Source organism: Balaenoptera acutorostrata, chromosome 1 (assembly GCF_949987535.1).
Source record: "Balaenoptera acutorostrata chromosome 1, mBalAcu1.1, whole genome shotgun sequence".
NCBI lineage: Eukaryota > Metazoa > Chordata > Mammalia > Artiodactyla > Balaenopteridae > Balaenoptera > Balaenoptera acutorostrata.
The window spans coordinates 134,523,990-134,541,162 of NC_080064.1; the positions used below are offsets into that span (position 1 = coordinate 134,523,990).

The 17,173-nt window shown below is 35.6% G+C and overlaps 1 protein-coding gene across 4 annotated transcripts in view; it reads left to right on the forward strand.

Annotated features, from left to right (window-relative positions):
- Positions 1–17,173, forward strand: part of RABGAP1L (RAB GTPase activating protein 1 like) — a 706,627-nt gene that overhangs the window by 59,767 nt on the left and 629,687 nt on the right. For all 4 annotated transcript variants that reach the window (XM_057545595.1, XM_057545598.1, XM_057545602.1 and 1 more), the window contains exons 2-4: positions 6,185–6,355; positions 7,840–8,032; positions 16,142–16,352. In XM_057545595.1, the coding sequence (XP_057401578.1) occupies positions 6,218–6,355; positions 7,840–8,032; positions 16,142–16,352 (542 nt within the window). In that variant the 5' untranslated portion in view covers positions 6,185–6,217. The remainder of the gene's footprint in view (positions 1–6,184; positions 6,356–7,839; positions 8,033–16,141; positions 16,353–17,173) is intronic.

Consider the following 17,173-nt stretch of genomic DNA (forward strand, 5'->3'; position numbering starts at 1 on the left):
GCATCAATTGACATGATCATGATTTTACTTTAGCTTATTGATGTTTGATTACATTGATTAATTTTTGAGTCAGTCTTGCATCCCTGGGGTATAATTCTTTTTATACATTGTTGGAGATGATTTTATAATATTTTGTCTATAGTTTTCTTGTAATCTGGTTTTGGTATTAGGGTAATGCTGGCCTCATAGAATGAGTTAGGAAGTATTTCCTCTCCTGTTTTCTGGAAGAGATTACGGAGAATTGATACTATTTCTTCCTTAAATGTTTGGTGGAATTAACCAGTGAAGCCATCGGTGTCTGGTGCTTTCTTTTTTGGAAGCTTATTAATTATTGTTGGTTAAATTTATTTAAAAGTATAGAGCTATTCAGGTTATCGATTTTTCCTGGTGTGAAGTTTGGTACTTTATGTCTTTCAAGGGACTGGTCCCGTTCATCTAAGTCACCAAATTTGTGGGCATAGAATTGCTTGTAGTATTCCTTTATTATCCTGTTAATGTCCAGGGGATTGGTAGTGATGACCTTCTTTCATTTTTTATATTGGTAATTTGTGTATTCTCTTTTTCTTGTTTAGCCTGGCTAGACTATTTATCAATTTTATTTATCTTTTTAAAGAACTATCTTTTGGTTTTGATTTTTAAATTTTTTTGTATTGTTTTCTTGTTTCAATTTCATTGATTTCTGTTATATTTTTTATTTCTTTTAATCTGCTCTCTCTCCTTTTTTTTAGTTTCCTAAGGCTCCTAAGGAAGCATAAGTTTTTTTTTATAATTTTAGGTGTTTTTTTCTTTCCTAGTATATGCATTCAATGCAACAGATTTCTAAGTACTGCTTTCACTGCATCCCACAACCTTTGATAAACTGTATTTTCATTTTTGTTTAGTTCAAAGTATTTTAAAATTTCTCTTGAGTCATCTTCTTTGACTCATGGTTATTTAGAAGTGTGTCATTTAATTTCCAAATATTTGGGAATTTCCAAGCTATCTGTTACAGATTTCTAGCTTAATTCTATTATGGTTTGACAATATTTATATGAGTTTAATTTTTAAAAGTTTGCCAAGGTATGTTTTATGGCCCAGAATATGGTTTCCCTTGGTAAATGTTCTCTGTGAGAAAGTATATTCTTTTCTTGTTAGATTAGTATTTTGTAAATGTCAATTAGATCAAGTCGACTGATAGTGCTATTCAGGTCATCTATATCTTTGTTAATTTTCTGCCTGCTTGATCTGTCAGTCTCAGATAGGGATGTTGAAGTCTCCAAGTATAATAGTAGATTTGTCTGTTTCTCCTTTCAGTTCTGTCAGTTTTTGCCTCAAGTACTTTAATTCTCTGTTCTTAGGTGCATACTCATTTCAGTTTCTTGTGTTTTCTTGGATAATTGACCCTCTTATTATTATATAATAGCCCTGTTTAATCTCTGATAATCTTTCTAGTTCTGAAGTCTGCTTTGTCTAAAATCAATATAGTTATTCCAGCTTTCTCTTTTTTTTGAATGTTAGAAATTTCTTTATTATTACTTATTATTAAGTACCAACTAAATATGCAAAAAATTTGAAGCCACCCTTCCACTACCCACTCTCCCCTCTCACACCCAAATTCCACACTTAGCTTCCAGCAGTTTGTCAAAATTATCATTTAAGTGTTTCTTCCAGTTTATGGCTCCAGCAGCTTCTGCTGCAGGTAAACAGATCTCAGTTGCTGTCTCTCTCTTGCTTGCCCCCCAATTTGGAATGGCAGTTTGTCCTGTGACCTCAGTTCTCTGATGGATCCAAGAAAAGCTATTGATTTTCAGTTTGTCCAACCTTTTCTTGTTATAGGGAAGGGAGTGATGACTTCCAGGCTCTTTAGCTGATACCAGAAGTTGAATTATTTGTCCTTTTTATTACTGACTTGTAAGAGTTCCTCATATAATCTGGATACTAGACCCTTATCAGATATATGACTTGCAAATATTTTCTCATCCTGTGGATTTTATTTTTACTTTCTTCATGGTATCATTTTTCAGCACATTTTAAATTTTGATGTAGTCCAGTTTAACTATTTTTTTCTTTTGCCACTTGTGCTTTTGATGTCATATCAGAAACCATTCTTAACCCAAGGACATGAAGATTTACTCCTCTGTTTTCTTCTAACAGTTTTATAGTTTTAGTTCTTATATTTAGGTCTGTGATCCATTTTGAATTAAGTTTTGTGTATGGTGTGAGGTTGGGGTCCAACTTCATTCTTTTGCGTGTGGATATCTAATTGTCCCAACACCATTTATTGAAAAGACTATTCTTTCCCTATTTAAATCTTATTACTTGCCTGTGGAAATATTTTAAAGTATTGACTTTGCATTCTCAGATTTTGTGTTTGTGTGCAAATTTGATAAGCATGTCATCGCTATATTGAGGTTCAAAGCAGTCTTCAGTCCAATAAAGTAGCATTAGGTAAACTTCTAAAAGATCCATAAGGCCCTTCAAGGCAGAGTTTTTATGGTTGTAGTGAGAGCTGTCTTAATTTTGAGTAGAATGAGATGTGGTGGGCTGTATTCTGGAGAGGTCACAAAATTACATATGGTAAACTAATAGTTTTCTTGTTAGCATGGCAGAATATCTGACATTCACTTGGGCTAAAGAAAACCTCTGTTATAAATGGACATCTTTTTTGAATTGAGCAACCATTAGTATTCATTCACATGCTAATTCAGAATTAACTATTAGTGTAAATATCACTTATCTAAGAAGAATGCTTTGGCAGAAGAGACAGCTAAGTTTTGAAGGAGGAGAGGTGTGGGGGAAGTTCAGTATGCAAAGTGATGTTCTGTTGATACCAACCCTGGATCTCAAGAACAGATGAGGAGACTTTAAGAGACAGTATAATGTAGTGCTTTAGAGCATGTACTCTGAAGTCAGACTACCTAGTTCGAATACTGGCTCCACATTTGGTAGTTGTGAGATCTTTAGCCTGATTGGGGCTTTTAAAATTTTTTTCAACACATTTATTAAATATCTACTATGTACTAGACACTAAAGTAGGAATGGGGTATTCCCTGGTGAACAAAACAGAGTTGGGATTGGGGAGGGAGTATATTTAGATAGCCTTAACGTCAGGGGTGGCCTCAGGCTTCTCTGCCTTTCCTGTCTGTATTTCATCTCATACTAACTATAGTTGACCTTTGAACAACATGGGTTTGAACTGTCTGGGTCTGCTTATACACAGATTTTTTTTTAATAAATACTACAATACTATACAATCTGTGGTTGGTTGAAGCCACAGATGAGGAATCAAAGATATAGAGGGCCAGCTATGGTACTTGAGCATCTGTGGATTTTAGTGTCTGTGGTGGTTCCTAGAACCAATTCTCCATGGATACTGAGGGACAACTGTATTCTTACTCCCATACTCATTATTATGTAGCTATTATGCCCTCCTTTCTGTTCCTCGGTAAGCCTTTTCTTACATCTTGGCTTTTGTATTTGCTATTTCTTCTACTTGAAGTTCTTTCTCCGTAGTTCTTTCCATGGTTTGCTTATTCTTATTAAATCCAAATGTCAACTGAATCCATATTGCCCCCTGCCCCTTCTCATCATCTTTTCCAGTACTTATTCCAGTATGTGATCCTAGTTAATTTTCTTCTGTATTATTTATCACATCCATAAGAATGTTAGTTCTAAGAAGGCTGGGCCTACGTTCATCTCACTAATCATTTAGTCTCCAGTTTCCATTACAGTTTCTGTCACATAGTAGGGACTCATTAAGTATTTGTTGAGTGGATGAAGCAAAGCTGATACCTGTAGGAGTCAGCCATATGAAGGTAGGAGATAAGAGCTAAGACCCTAAAGTGGGAAAAAACTTTCTATGACTAAAGAGCTGTAATGATAAAGTGACAGAGGCAAGGGTGTGTCAGGCCTTTAAGTCCTGGCAAGGAGTTTGGATTTTATTTGAATTTTAGTGAAAAGATTTTAGTCTGGAGTTTTAATGTAATCCAACTTACTTTCCGAAAGATTTCTTTGGCTGTTCTGTGAAGAGTAGATTAGGGAGAAGACTGGAGGTAGGAGATGGGTTAGGAGACTTTTATAGTAGATGAGATCATAGCTTGGATTAGGTTGGTAAAATGGATGTGGAGAAAGATGGGGATAGATGTGGGATTTATTTTGGAAGTGGGGCTGACATGACTTGGTAATGAGAGGAATGAAGAAGTGGAGATGCATCAAGGATGATAACCAGATTTTTTGTATGAGCAACTTGGTGGAAGGTGGTGTTCTTTACTGAAATGGGAAATCTGAATAAGGAACAGCTTTGGAGGGGACATTAGGAATTCCATGTGGGTCACATTTTAAGATAACTGATAAAAATTCCACATGGAAATATCAAATAAAGAGTTGGATTCCAAATCAGGAGTTTAGAGGAGACATTTGGGTTAGGATAGAAATTTGGGAGACTTTCAGCATATAGATGCTATTTAAATCCATGGCAATGAGAGATATTACTTAGAGTGTGTAGCAAGGAATCAGAAAAAAAAGCTCGGGACTTGAACTTGGGGAATTTCCAACATTTAGAGGTCACGTAGAAGAGTGGCAACTGAAAAAGATTTGGAGAAGGATTGGCCACAGAAAGAACACCTGGAATGTGTGATGTCTTGGCAATCAAGGATTCGTGGGGCAGCCTGAAGGGTAAAAACATGGCTTCTAACACATACTGCATTTTCAGAAACATATAATATGCAAAATGAGAAAAACCTTTAGAGGACAGATGAATGTGCTTGAAGGGTTTTAAAAAGGAAGGATGTTTACATGCCTAACAAATAAATGAAGGCTAGCTAATTACACCGGCCTTGGAGTTTGCAGTAATTATTCTTTGTTTTGATATTATTAGAAACTTTGATTTTTGATAACGTTAGGAAGTAATTTTTTAAAGTGTAACTTGAAGGGGGAAGTTATTATTTATTTATTTTTTCCTGAGAATAATGGTGTTAGTGTCACCTAATGGCAAAATGAGATATTGCAACCATATTTATATGAGGCAGTGAACAAAATAACCTAATTAGAAAGAGAAAAAGAACATTTCTGGGGGAATTTTTGGCATGGAGCAGACTTACCATGGTTACAAGGTCCTGCGTTCTTTAGCACTGGTCTACTTGTCCTACCTCTCTGTCACATTACCCCATTGGTCACTGAGCAGATTGTTTAATATACAGTTCTTTTTTATCTTCCAGGTTTCAGCTCAAATATTTCCCTTTCAGAGAGTCCTTTCCTACCACCTTACTTAAAGTTGTCCGTGTATTCCTTACAGCTACTCTTTGTTACATAAGGCTGTTGTATTTTCTTCATAGCCTGAGAATGATTTGGGATTACCTTACTTGCTTGTTTCCTCACTAGACGTAAGCTCCACGAGAGGAGGCAACTTGTTTGCCTTATTCGCTCATGTAACCGCAGTTGTGAGTATAGTGACTGTTATATAGTGTACATGTTCAGTTAAAATTAGTTGTGTGAATATTTGAGTTTCTGGAAGTGATAGAGAATGTTGAGTTTCTATGGTGTAAAGTAGAGATCTATCCAGAAAACAGAATCACACTGTATTTGATTACTGCTGCATGAATGCAATGTGAAAGCTTTGCTCCCCTCACCTCCCCTGCTTTTTTTGCCTCCTGTAGATAAGTGGCTACATGTCTGGAAAAGAGATACATGGCTTAGGGTGTTGAATTCTATGTTAATCAGTCAACTTAAGTGACACAGAAAAAATATTTTAAGGTACAGTCCTTAGTCTTGAGGAGATAAGTTTTTGCAGACATTTAGGTTTAGTTATAAAGTAATTTCAGTGAATGTATTTTTGTTTGTGTATGAATTTGTAGATACTTCTAGCTTATTTATTATTTATTTTTCTATTTATTAAAAAGAACAAAAAGTATTTCAAGGAGAAAAATGTAGAGCGCCAAATAGTAGTAAATCCTTTTAGTTGAGATATGGGCAGGTTTGTGTTGTTTTTCAGGGAACAATATGGTTCTTTTAGCCTGGAAACTCAGGGTACATTTCCATTATGTGGCCCAGCCCAAGAAGGTAGCCTCCCTAGTTTTGAGATAATTATCTAGCTAGCAGAATTCTTCCTTGCATGAACCAATTTTAAAGGCCAAAGATTGATCAGGTCCTTAATAGTTCATGTTTTTATTCACTAATTTTTGTTCTTACTCCTTGTGATTTTGACCAGGTGGATGTGGGAAGAGAGGTTTGCAGCACTGAAATGGAGGTCAGAGCTTCATTACAGAAGATTAGTGGGTCATCAGATTCTGTGACTACACTGAACAGTGAAGAATTTGTTTTGGTTCCTCAGCATGCAGATGATACTTCTACAAAAGATGATGAAAAACCTGAACTGAAGGTATTTTTCCCTTTTCTACAAATGATATTATTTTAAATTATTATTGTTATTTTTAACTAGGTGAAACTTATCTCAGGAGATATATAAAATCCAAAGGTTTTTCTTGAGTACTGACCTCGAGAATAGAATCAGTGTTTGATTTATCCAGAGGCTAATTATTTGGTTTGTGTATTTTTAAAGTTTTTGCTTTCGGTTTTTTATCTTTTACTTTAGAATTCAGAAAGAAGGAATAGGAGGGAAAAAAGAAGAGAAAGGATAATTGGCAAGTTAGACAATGGTTAAATCTTACATAAATTTAATTTATCTGGATATTTTTGTCTCTCTTACTGCTGCTGGGTTTTAAAAATTAATTATCTAAGTATGTAGTTATGTATTATTTTCACTTGAGAGACTTTTCTTTATGATTTTTATGTTTTAAGTCAGCTGGTAACATTCAAGTATGTGATTTAACACTTGTCTGAATATTTTTGAAGTATATGTTTTATAATTTTAGCAGTTGAGTTTTTATTTGGATGTGGTCCTTTTTCTTTTTCATTTTTATGTTGCCTTTCCTAACTCAAAAAAAAGAAAAAAGAACCAAACAAACTCAGGTATACATGTATGGAAATTGCATAACCACCCTCTAGAAATAGGAAAAGAGAAATTAGCCAAAAATGCTGTATATTATTTATGACTTTTATTTAATATTAATTATATCAAAGGTATGTTAGTATGTTAATCTAATAAAATATCAATCTAATAAAATTTTATAAAAATTAGATTATTAAGTACTCATTTTACATTATGTTGAGGATATATTTTTTATAATTTTGTTAATCAATGGATTTCTTTAAATTTATTCAAATATCTGTATTTAAATAAACAGCTATTTAAATTCATTTAACTCTATATTTTCATATTAATGTGTTTAAGGCATTTATTTACTTAGGCTTTGTGTCTCACTTGCTTTTAAGAAAAAGATGAGTCAACTTAAGTGTAAGGAAATTAGCAATACTCCTTGACGGCTCAAGCAAAATTTGTAAAGGAGTCAGAAATGTTTATGCTATGATAGCAAAAAAATGACGTTTTAAATGGTATCAACGCTACATACTATCTATTTAAACGTATCCATTTTCCTCTTGAAAACACATAAATTTAGGATTACCCAGTTTTTAGAATACGTTTCTAAAAGAGAAAAAGAAAAAAATAAGAAAAGAAAATATCTGTAAATAAGATCCTAGATCAGATAGAGTTGGAAACTGGCTGGTATGTTTCTGAAGAATCCTTCTCTGATACTAATAATCCTCTAATTTAGTTGCGTTTATAACTCAGGATTTTGTATGTATCTAATGAAATTAGGTACAGCTGTATAAATTCTTGGTATTCAGTAACTATATTTAAATTTAAATATTTAGATTGTTTAAATTTCTTCTAGAAATGAAATATTTTCATTAAGTTCCAGAACCATGTTATGATTGAAACAAATTGTCTTGCTTTGTCTGTAGATAGTTTCTAATGGTGATGAACAACTGGAAAAAGCCATGGAAGAGATTTTGAGAGATTCTGAGAAAGGGCAAAGCAGCCTTCTTGTTGATTGTCCGAGTTCCAGTGAGATTTCAGACCATTCATTTGGAGATGTTTCGGCCAGCCAAATAAATAAGCCGTCTCTTCAATTAATTTTGGATCCGTCAAATACAGGTACTGTATTGAACTCTTAGAAACTATAATAGAAATGGGATAAAGTGATAATGAAAATTTTAAGATGAATATTAGAAAATTTTATTAGCTTCATTTTCTAAGATCAAGGCCAGCAGCTTTTCAGTTCCCACTTTGGTTCTTATGTTTCTGTTTGTATCTCCACCTGTAAAATCAGTCTCAATGTTCTTTGAGAACTGGCTCTATGTCTGGGTATTCATTTTACCCCTAGTACTTGGCATATAGTAGGCCCTCAATAAATACTTATTGAACAAATGAATAAATTCTTGTGTATCAAAGAACAGTGTAATGGACACATTCTTTCATATAGTGTGACTTCTTACTCAGTTTGACTACAGTTATTTCAAATTACGATTTGTGAAAATTCTAAGTAAAATAGCATATCAACTCCATCAGTGTAATAATACTGTAAAACTATTTATTACAGTGTAATAAATAATATGTATGTGCATGAATGAGTAGGATTTATAGTAGGAATACCAGCTTGTAAGTCAAAATGGTTTTGGATGCAAGAAAAGCCAAACCAAACCAAACCCAACCCCTACTTCAGCTGGTTTAAACACTGGAGGTGTGGTTTGATCTGGGCTCTGGTAGTATTTCTTTGTAAACTACTCAGCTTTGATCTTCTCCATGTCATCTTTCTCCTTAACTGGCTTCCTTTGTGGTCACAAAGTAGGTAGCTGCAGAAATTGATAAGTTAGGCTAGGTGATTTGTTCATGTCTGGTGGCCGAGAGAAAGGCTCTGATCTTTTACCCATTGAACAAAAGTTGTGAGTTTTACTCTGATTGGACCAACTGAACCATTTTCTACTAGTCAGGGGAATGATAAGAACCGATATGTGTAAGCCTTGGTTATATTCAAACTCCTCAATAAGTCATTCTGACAGAGGAGATGAGATCATCCTGATTGATTTAAGGCACTCATGATCCTTTTCTGAATGTTCGTATAGGGTAAGTGTAGATATAGGCCAAAGTGCTACACAGTGGAAACACGGTAGCCCTACCTTACACTGTACCCCAAATTTATTCCTAGTGAATCAAATATTTAAATGGGAAAAATGAACCTTTAAGAAGAAAATAATGAGAATATTTTTGTGATTGTCAGGGTAGGAAAAGCCAAATCATAAAGGAAAAGCTACTTGCATTTTAATACATAAAAGCTTAAATCTGAAGGAGAAAAGTACCATAATAAATATGGCTAAATGAAGCTCAGAGAAGATATTTGCCATGTGTTGGAGGTCCCCAAAAGTGTCCCTAGTTTAATGATTCATTATAAAGACTCATAGGTTTCAGTGTATATTCATATTCATGGCTAGATTTAAGTTCAAGGGGACTTTATATGTGTGTGTGTGTGTATGTGTACACACAAGATTGGAAATAAGCCTTACAAAATATTAATTTTTGTAGTTCTTGATTGAGGGAACATGAGAGATTATATTTTTCATTGTGCTTTTCTTTATCTTTTGAATTTCTTAAATCCCTAGCGTTCCCCCAAACCCGAAGCATATTGACATCAACATTCCTGTAGTTATTTTTTTGGTTAATAGATTAATCAAAAGGAAGAAATACCTTTATCTTCTCATGTATTGATAGCTCTGATGGGTTGCTGGAATCAGTTGTCCTTTGCAATGGCCTAGATAATATTCTTATTTCTGAGCATATTTGTTAGGGACCATGTATAATGTACTTTTGTGTTTTCAACACCCATTATATTAAATACATTTAAAAAAAAATGTATCTTTCCCTGAAGATCTCAGTGGATAAGAATTTCCTTTGCTTTACAAGTAAGTTTTTAAAAAGCATTCTTTTCTAGTTATATATTGTTTCTTTTCATTTTCAATGAGAAGACATATGTTTTGTGTTCTCCCCAAAATTAATATATTGAAATCCTAGCCCCCAAGGTGATGGTATTAGGACGTCAGGCCTTTGGGAGGCGATTAGGTCATGAGGGCAAAGCCCTCATAATTGGGATTATGTCCTTCGAAAACAGACTCCAGAGAGCTAGCTTGTGCCTTCTGCAGTGTGAGGACACAGTGAAAAGATGCTGTCTAGAAAGTGAGCTCTCATGAGACACCAAATCTGCCAGAGCCTCAGCCTTGGACTTCCTAGCATCCAGAGCTGTGAGAAATAAATGTCTGCTGTTTATAAGCCACCCATGTGGTATTTTGTTACATAGCAGCCTGAAAGAACTATGACAAGACATTTCAGCTGCCTCTTCATAGTTGCAGGTTTTTTTAACAGAATTGTTATGGTCGATTAAAATGACACATAACTTCAAAGGTAAGGAACTGTCTGGAAAGTATCTAGATTTAAATGGACTAAAGTGAATATTAAAGATATGTAATTTGCCAATGATAAAATCAGGTAGATAAGGGCTTTTGTTTAAACATCGTGATAACTCGTTGGTTTTTGTCATTTGGCGATCGTGATCGTATGTCCTGGCTACTTGGATTCACCTCTACAGGGAATCTGCGAATTTACTGTAATGTACTAAAATACTGTGTGGATACATAGATGAGTCTTCTCTCTCATGCTCTTTGTTATTCTTTGCATCTTTCTGCTAAGGAAGGGATGATAGAATTGAAAAGTATGACTTGAATAGGACTGAATTTATATTTAGGAGGATATGAATTTCTTACATCGATGTGTGATTTTACGAGATCTAAAAGTGTTGCCTTGCTAAAAATATTTTGCTATTTGCCTGCTTAACTTCAGATTTCCACTAGTCCTGAGTTTTGTCTACATGAAGGCTACAGTTACGATACATTTAGTTGTGGATGAGATAGGATCTAGGTGGTACCCAGAGATGATGTGTGTTTGCCATTAATTGGTTGCTAAAAGGACCACTAGCTCTAAAAAATTTCATTTATTTACTGATTAATTCATTTGGCATATATTGAGTGTCTAGTCTTTTAGACACTTGTTATAAGTGCTGGGAATAAAAAGAGGATAGAACAGTTCCTTCCCTTGAAGAGCTGGTACGCTATAATTAAGGACAGAATAAACTTCATTTTGATTTTAATTCATTCTATTTTAGACCTTTCATAGAGGCTAAGACATGATATCTGGAGTTCAGACCTAGATTTGAATCCTGGCTCTGTCTGCGGCTTGGGCAAGTTATTCAGCTTCTCTAATGATCAGTTATCTCATCTGTAAAATAGAGATAAAATAGAACCCGTTTCATAGGGATTTAGAAGTTTAAATGATACCATCCATATAAAGTATTTTGTAAAATGCCTGGCACAAAGTAAGTACCAAATAAAATGTTTGTCATCATCAATAGTTTTGGAAATCTTGAACCTCAGAATAAAATTACATACAGTTTTAGGTCAAAGCCCAGTAATTATAACATATCACTTAAAATGGGCATGGGGGGGACTTCCCTGGTGGTCCAGTGGTTTTAAGACTCCGTGCTTCCACTGCAGGGGGGCACGGTTTGATCCCTGGTCAGGGAACCAAGATCCCGCATAGTGTGTGGCTCGGCCAAAAAAAAAAAACAAAAACAAAGGGCATGGGGCAGGGTGTAGGCCCTTTACCTCCATTGACATACCTAACCCCTGGATTTCTATGGAGCAATGTTCTTTGAATACTCTAAAGATGTTGTCCTGCTGTCTTCTCTTCTCTATCGTTTCTGATGAGAAATCTGCAGTCATTTGAATCACTTATTGTTCCCTTATCTGTAACATGCTGTTTGTCTACTTTCGATATTTTTTTCAATATTTTTGTTTTCCAACAGTTTGATTATATGGGTGTGGTTTCCTTTGAATTTATCTTTGTTGGTGTCCACGGAGATTCTTGAATCTGTAAATTTATATCTTTTATGAAATTTAGGAAGTTTTCAGGCATTTTTTAGAAAATTTTTTTGTGGGTAGTCTTTTTCTTTTCCCGTGACTCAGACAACAAAACTATTAGATGTTTTCATATTGTCCTGCAATTCCTAAGGCTCTTTTCATTGTTTTCCAATCTTTTTTTTTCTCCCTTCTTTAGTTTAGAAAATTTCTGTTGATCTGTATTCCAGTTTACTGGCTCACTATTCTGTTATCTCCTTTCTTTTGAGCCCATCCAGTGAATTTTTAATTTTAGATATTCTATTTTTCTGGTCTTAAATTTACCTTTTTACATTTTCTGTTCCTCTGCTGCGGATTTTAATATTTTCACTCATTCCAGGTTTGTTCACCTTTATGTCATAGATCATGGTTGTAATACCAATTTTAAAGTCTTTGATAATTCCAGCAACTGCATCATTTTGGGATTGGTATCTTTTGATTGCTTTTCCCTTGACGATTTGTCACCTTTTTCTATTTTTGTTTCTTGTTTTTGTTTTTTTTGTTAGTTGAGTAACTGAATTGTTTTCCAGACTTTCTGAAACTTACGTTTTGAGATTCTGTTTCCAGAAAAAATCCTCTGAAGAATGTTGATTTTGTTTTATTTTAGCAGGCAGTCCACTTGGTTATATCCAGACTGCAAGTTCTCTCTTGCTTTCTGGTTCCAAAGTCAATCAATTCCAAAACCTTTGCTATGCTTCTTTGATCTGTTCCACACAGGTATAGCATGGTGGTGAACCCAAGACTTGTGTTAGTTTATACACAAAATTAGGGGATTACCTTCTCCAACTCTCCTTCTCAGGATCTCCCCCATACTCTCTGGCTTCTTGGGGCCCATTTTCCTTCTTCTCTTGCGTAGAAAGACAGGTTTCTCACTTCAGGACAGAGGGGTGAGAGAAAAGAAAGAAAAAAAATAGCAGAGGTTTCCTTTTCCTTTTTGAACCGCAAGAGCCAAGCCCCTTTTGTTTGGGTGTTCTAACCACTGAGAGGTTCCTTTTCTTCGAGTTGCATATGCTATGGCACTCCATCCTTTCCCCCCAGCCCCACTTCCCACATAGTGGTGCAGCTCCGACACTGGGGCTGGCCTTGTGGTAGAACCGGGAGAGAAAAAAGAGAGAGAGAAAAAAAATAAGTTATAATTCCCCAAACGTTCTCTGGTTTACAGGGACTCTTTTTTCCTGTCCTTTGGCCAGAAAAATTGGATTTTTCTCACAGTTTTGTTGCTCACTGCACAGTTCTGCAACTTGGGCTGCCCTTAGGTCAAATGTGGGATATAAAGGATGAAAAAATGTAAAAGGGAATTCAGTACTATACTGGTAGTTCTTCAAGTTTTGACCTCTCTCCAATCTGTCTGTTGTTATTTACTTTTTAAAAAAAACAATCCTGGGTTTCCCTGGTGGCGCAGTGGTTAAGAATCTGCCTGCCAATGCAGGGGACACGGGTTCGAGCCCTGGTCCTGGAAGATCCCACGTGCCGCAGAGCAACTAAGCCCGTGCACCACAACTACTGAGCCTGTGCTCTAGAGCCCGTGAGCCGCAACTACTGAGCCTGCGAGCCACAACTACTGAAGCCCACACGCCTAGAGCCTGTGCTCCGCAACAAGAGAAGCCACCGCCATGAGAAGCCAGTGCACCACAATGAAGAGTAGCCCCCGCTCGCCGCAGCTAGAGAAAACCTGCGCACAGCAACAAAGACCCAATGCAGCCAAAAATAAATAAAATAAAATAAATTAAAAAAAATTAAAAACAACAACAACAACAAAAACAATCCTAAGGTAGTTACTTTTTATATTCTGCCTAGTGTTTTCAGTTAATACATAGAAGCTATAGCAGACTTGTTACTTCAATTTGACTGGTTCAGTTTGAGGATCTTCAGTTCTGCTAGTTTTTGCTTCAAGTATTTTGAAGCTCTGGTATTAGGGGCATAGCCACTTTTTAAATTATGTTTTCCTTATAAATTGACCCTTTTATCATTGTGAAATGTCTCTTTTTCTCCTGTTACTATTTGTTGTTTTGAAGTCTGATTTTTCTGATATTAATATAGCCATTCTGATTTTCTTATAATTAGTGTTTGCATGGTATAGCTATTTATTTCCTCCCTCCCTCTCTTTCTTTCATCTTTTTTTTTGGCATTTTATTTTATTTAGTTATTTATTTTTATAAATAAATAAATTAATTTTTTGGCTGTGTTGGGTCTTCGTTGCTGCACACAGGCTTTCTCTAGTTGCAGCGAGCAGGGGCTACTCTTCCTTGTGGTGCACTGGCTTCTCATGGCAGTGGCTTCTCTTGTTTTGGAGCACAGGCTCTAGGCCTGCGGGGTTCAGTAGTTGTGGCATGCAGGCTCAGTAGTTGTGGCTTGCGGACTCTAGAGCGCAGGCTCAGTAGTTGTGGTGCACAGGCTTAGTTGCTTCACGGCATGTGGGATCTTCCCAGACCAGGGCTTGAACCCGTGTCCCCTGCATTGGCAGGCAGATTCTTAACCACTGTGCCACCAGGGAAGTCCCTCTTTCTTTCATCTTTATGGAAGATCTTGGTGGCTGCAGTGTGGAGAATAAATTGGAGGAAAGAAAGACTGGAGGTTACTGCTGTAGTAATTTGGGTAATGACTATGGGGCCAAAGAAAAGTGGGATGGATTCAAGAGTTACTCAAGGCATGAATAGTTGAGTGGACATCTAATGAATTCAATTTTGGACATACTGATTAATAAGATTTCCAAATGGGAATGACCAGCAGTCTGTTGTATTTTAAAGAAATTAAACAGCAAGGAAAAAGTAATTCCCTCATACTTATAACTTTTGGTGCTCTTCAGTTTCCCTCTAGTATCATTTTCCTTTATCCCAAGGATCTTCTTTAATATTCTTGTTTTCTTATGCAAATTAGAATTAGTTGTTATATCCACCCAGGGAATATTTCATTTCAGATCTTGCATTTTTTAGCTCTAGAATTTCTTTTGGTTCTTTTTTCTGTCTTCCATTTTTCTCCTTCTTTTGTTAGGTGTTTTTCTTTAATTCCTCTATCATACTTATAATAGTTATTTTAACGCTGTTGTCTACAATTTTGTCATCTGTCTTTTTTGGATCCATTTATGTATTGTTTTTGTATTTGGGGTATACAGAGTTTCATGAATCTGTGAGCTACACAGATTTTGTAAAACATTTATTTCTTCAGAAAGCTTTTTCCCCACCCTTTCCTCTTTTGTAGGATTCCAGTTACACATACGTTAGACCATTTGAACTACTTGATCTACCGTGTTCATCAGTCACCAAAGCATAGTTTTTCAATAGAAAAAAAGTGGTGAAGGGTGCATGATTTAGTATAATATTTGGGAGCTGGAGTGGGGAGGTTGGGGATGGCTTTTGTGAATTATTTATTAATATCCTGAAAGTGTAATCCTGGTATTGAGAATTAGAGCATGCCACAAGGATCTAGTTTGGGTGAGACAGGCTGCTTAATTTTGTACAGCACGGATGTGGGTAGTAGGAAGAGTTGGAGACTAGCTGAATGTGGGTTTTTAGGCGGGGATGGGGAGAGTGGCAGAGGGGAAGCTTTATACTACCTGATATATGCAGATATATACTTTCTAACCACAGTTGGGACTTTGCTATGTGCATGCTGTGCTTAGAATTAAAGTGGATTTTTTTTTTTAAAGAATTGGGGGAAGCAATCATAGGATAATTCATCAAAATAATTATTTTGAGGAAAAATTTTTCATTGAAATACTTACATAGTTTGTAGAAGCCAGCAAGCTAGGAAGGAGAAAAATAAGGAGCTTGACTTCTGTTGGTATTAGTATGAGATGGAACATTTTAACATTGTTGACTTTTGCTGAGGAATTTAGGCTGATTAATAAATTTGGTGCTATGCAGGATCTTTACCAGAGACACTTTTAACTGATTTTAGTTTTGTTTAATTCTCATTAGTTTTAGGGTAATTCACACTGTCTTTAGTGTAGTCTTTTCTCCTTATTGTTTTATATCATTTGAACTCCGTATTTTTGATTTTTTAAAATACAAAGCTTAGAATTTTTTTTTTCTTTTCCTCTAAAGAGGTTATAGCTAAGTAAGATAATACTTTGAGAGATCTGAAGTACAAAATGGCTAATTCCAGAACTCTAAGTTAAGATGTAAGATAAACATTAAAAGAAATGAAAACACAGAGAGACCTAAATTTTATTTGCAATTTTTCATTTGTTTTTGGGCAATAGGTGAAATTATACTGTGAAGTTTTATATTAACTTTTGAGTGTTTCTTTTTTTTTTTTTCTTCAGAAATTTCTGCACCCAGATCATCTTCTCCAAGTGGAATACCTGAAGAAGATAGTGTTTTATTTAACAAACTGACCTACTTAGGCTGTATGAAGGTTTCTTCCCCACGTAATGAAGTGGAGGCTTTACGGGCAATGGCAACTATGAAATCTTCCAGTCAGCACCCCTTTCCTGTTACTCTGTATGTGCCAAATGTTCCGGAAGGTTCTGTGAGGTAAGCTCTAATCCTTTATTACCCCCTTAGACATGTGTGAAGTTTTTTTGGGTAGTGGTGATGATATTTTATCATAAATGAGGCCTTGGACTTACTCTGAATTTAGTTTTACTCTGTAGCCATGCAAAGTAAACATGTTTAGGTTTAGACTGTATTCCTTATTTGCAAGGGGCATTTGTAAAATTTGCTTAGAATACTATAAATGCAACTATAACTGTAAAAATACCTATGATTTGTGTTTCACCTTGTCACGTAACAGTGGTTCAAAAAACTAGAGTGATCCCTTGATTTCAAGCTCTTTACGTCAGACTGGAAAGAAGCAAAATGGCTTTTTCTCACATGCTTCACTAGGAATAATATTTAATGTCATCTGAACCTTGAATTTCTTTAAATGTAAATCAGATAACTGTTATTTTCCTACATTCAGCCCTCCAGTAGCCTCCAATCACACTTGTGATTATATTTGAAATTCTTACCATGTCTGGCCCTGATGATCTGCTTTGACCTGATCTTCTGCCCTTCTCCCCTCTCTTCCCTCCCTCCTTTGCTCTCTCACTTCTTTCGCTACATTTACTTCATTCATTCATTCACTTCATTCATTTGCTACATTCCAGTCATAGTAGCCTCTTTGCTGTTTCTCAAACGCAGTCATGAATCCTGCCACAGGGCCTATCAGTCAGGATTCCTACCTCAGGGCTTTTGTATAGTCTCTTTACTTTGCCTAAACAAGCTTTCCTTGGTTTTCCAGTGGCTTTTTCACTTCTCTCCGGTTTCACCTCAAGAAACCTTTTTATCAAAAGAAGCCTTCTTTTTCTTCCTCC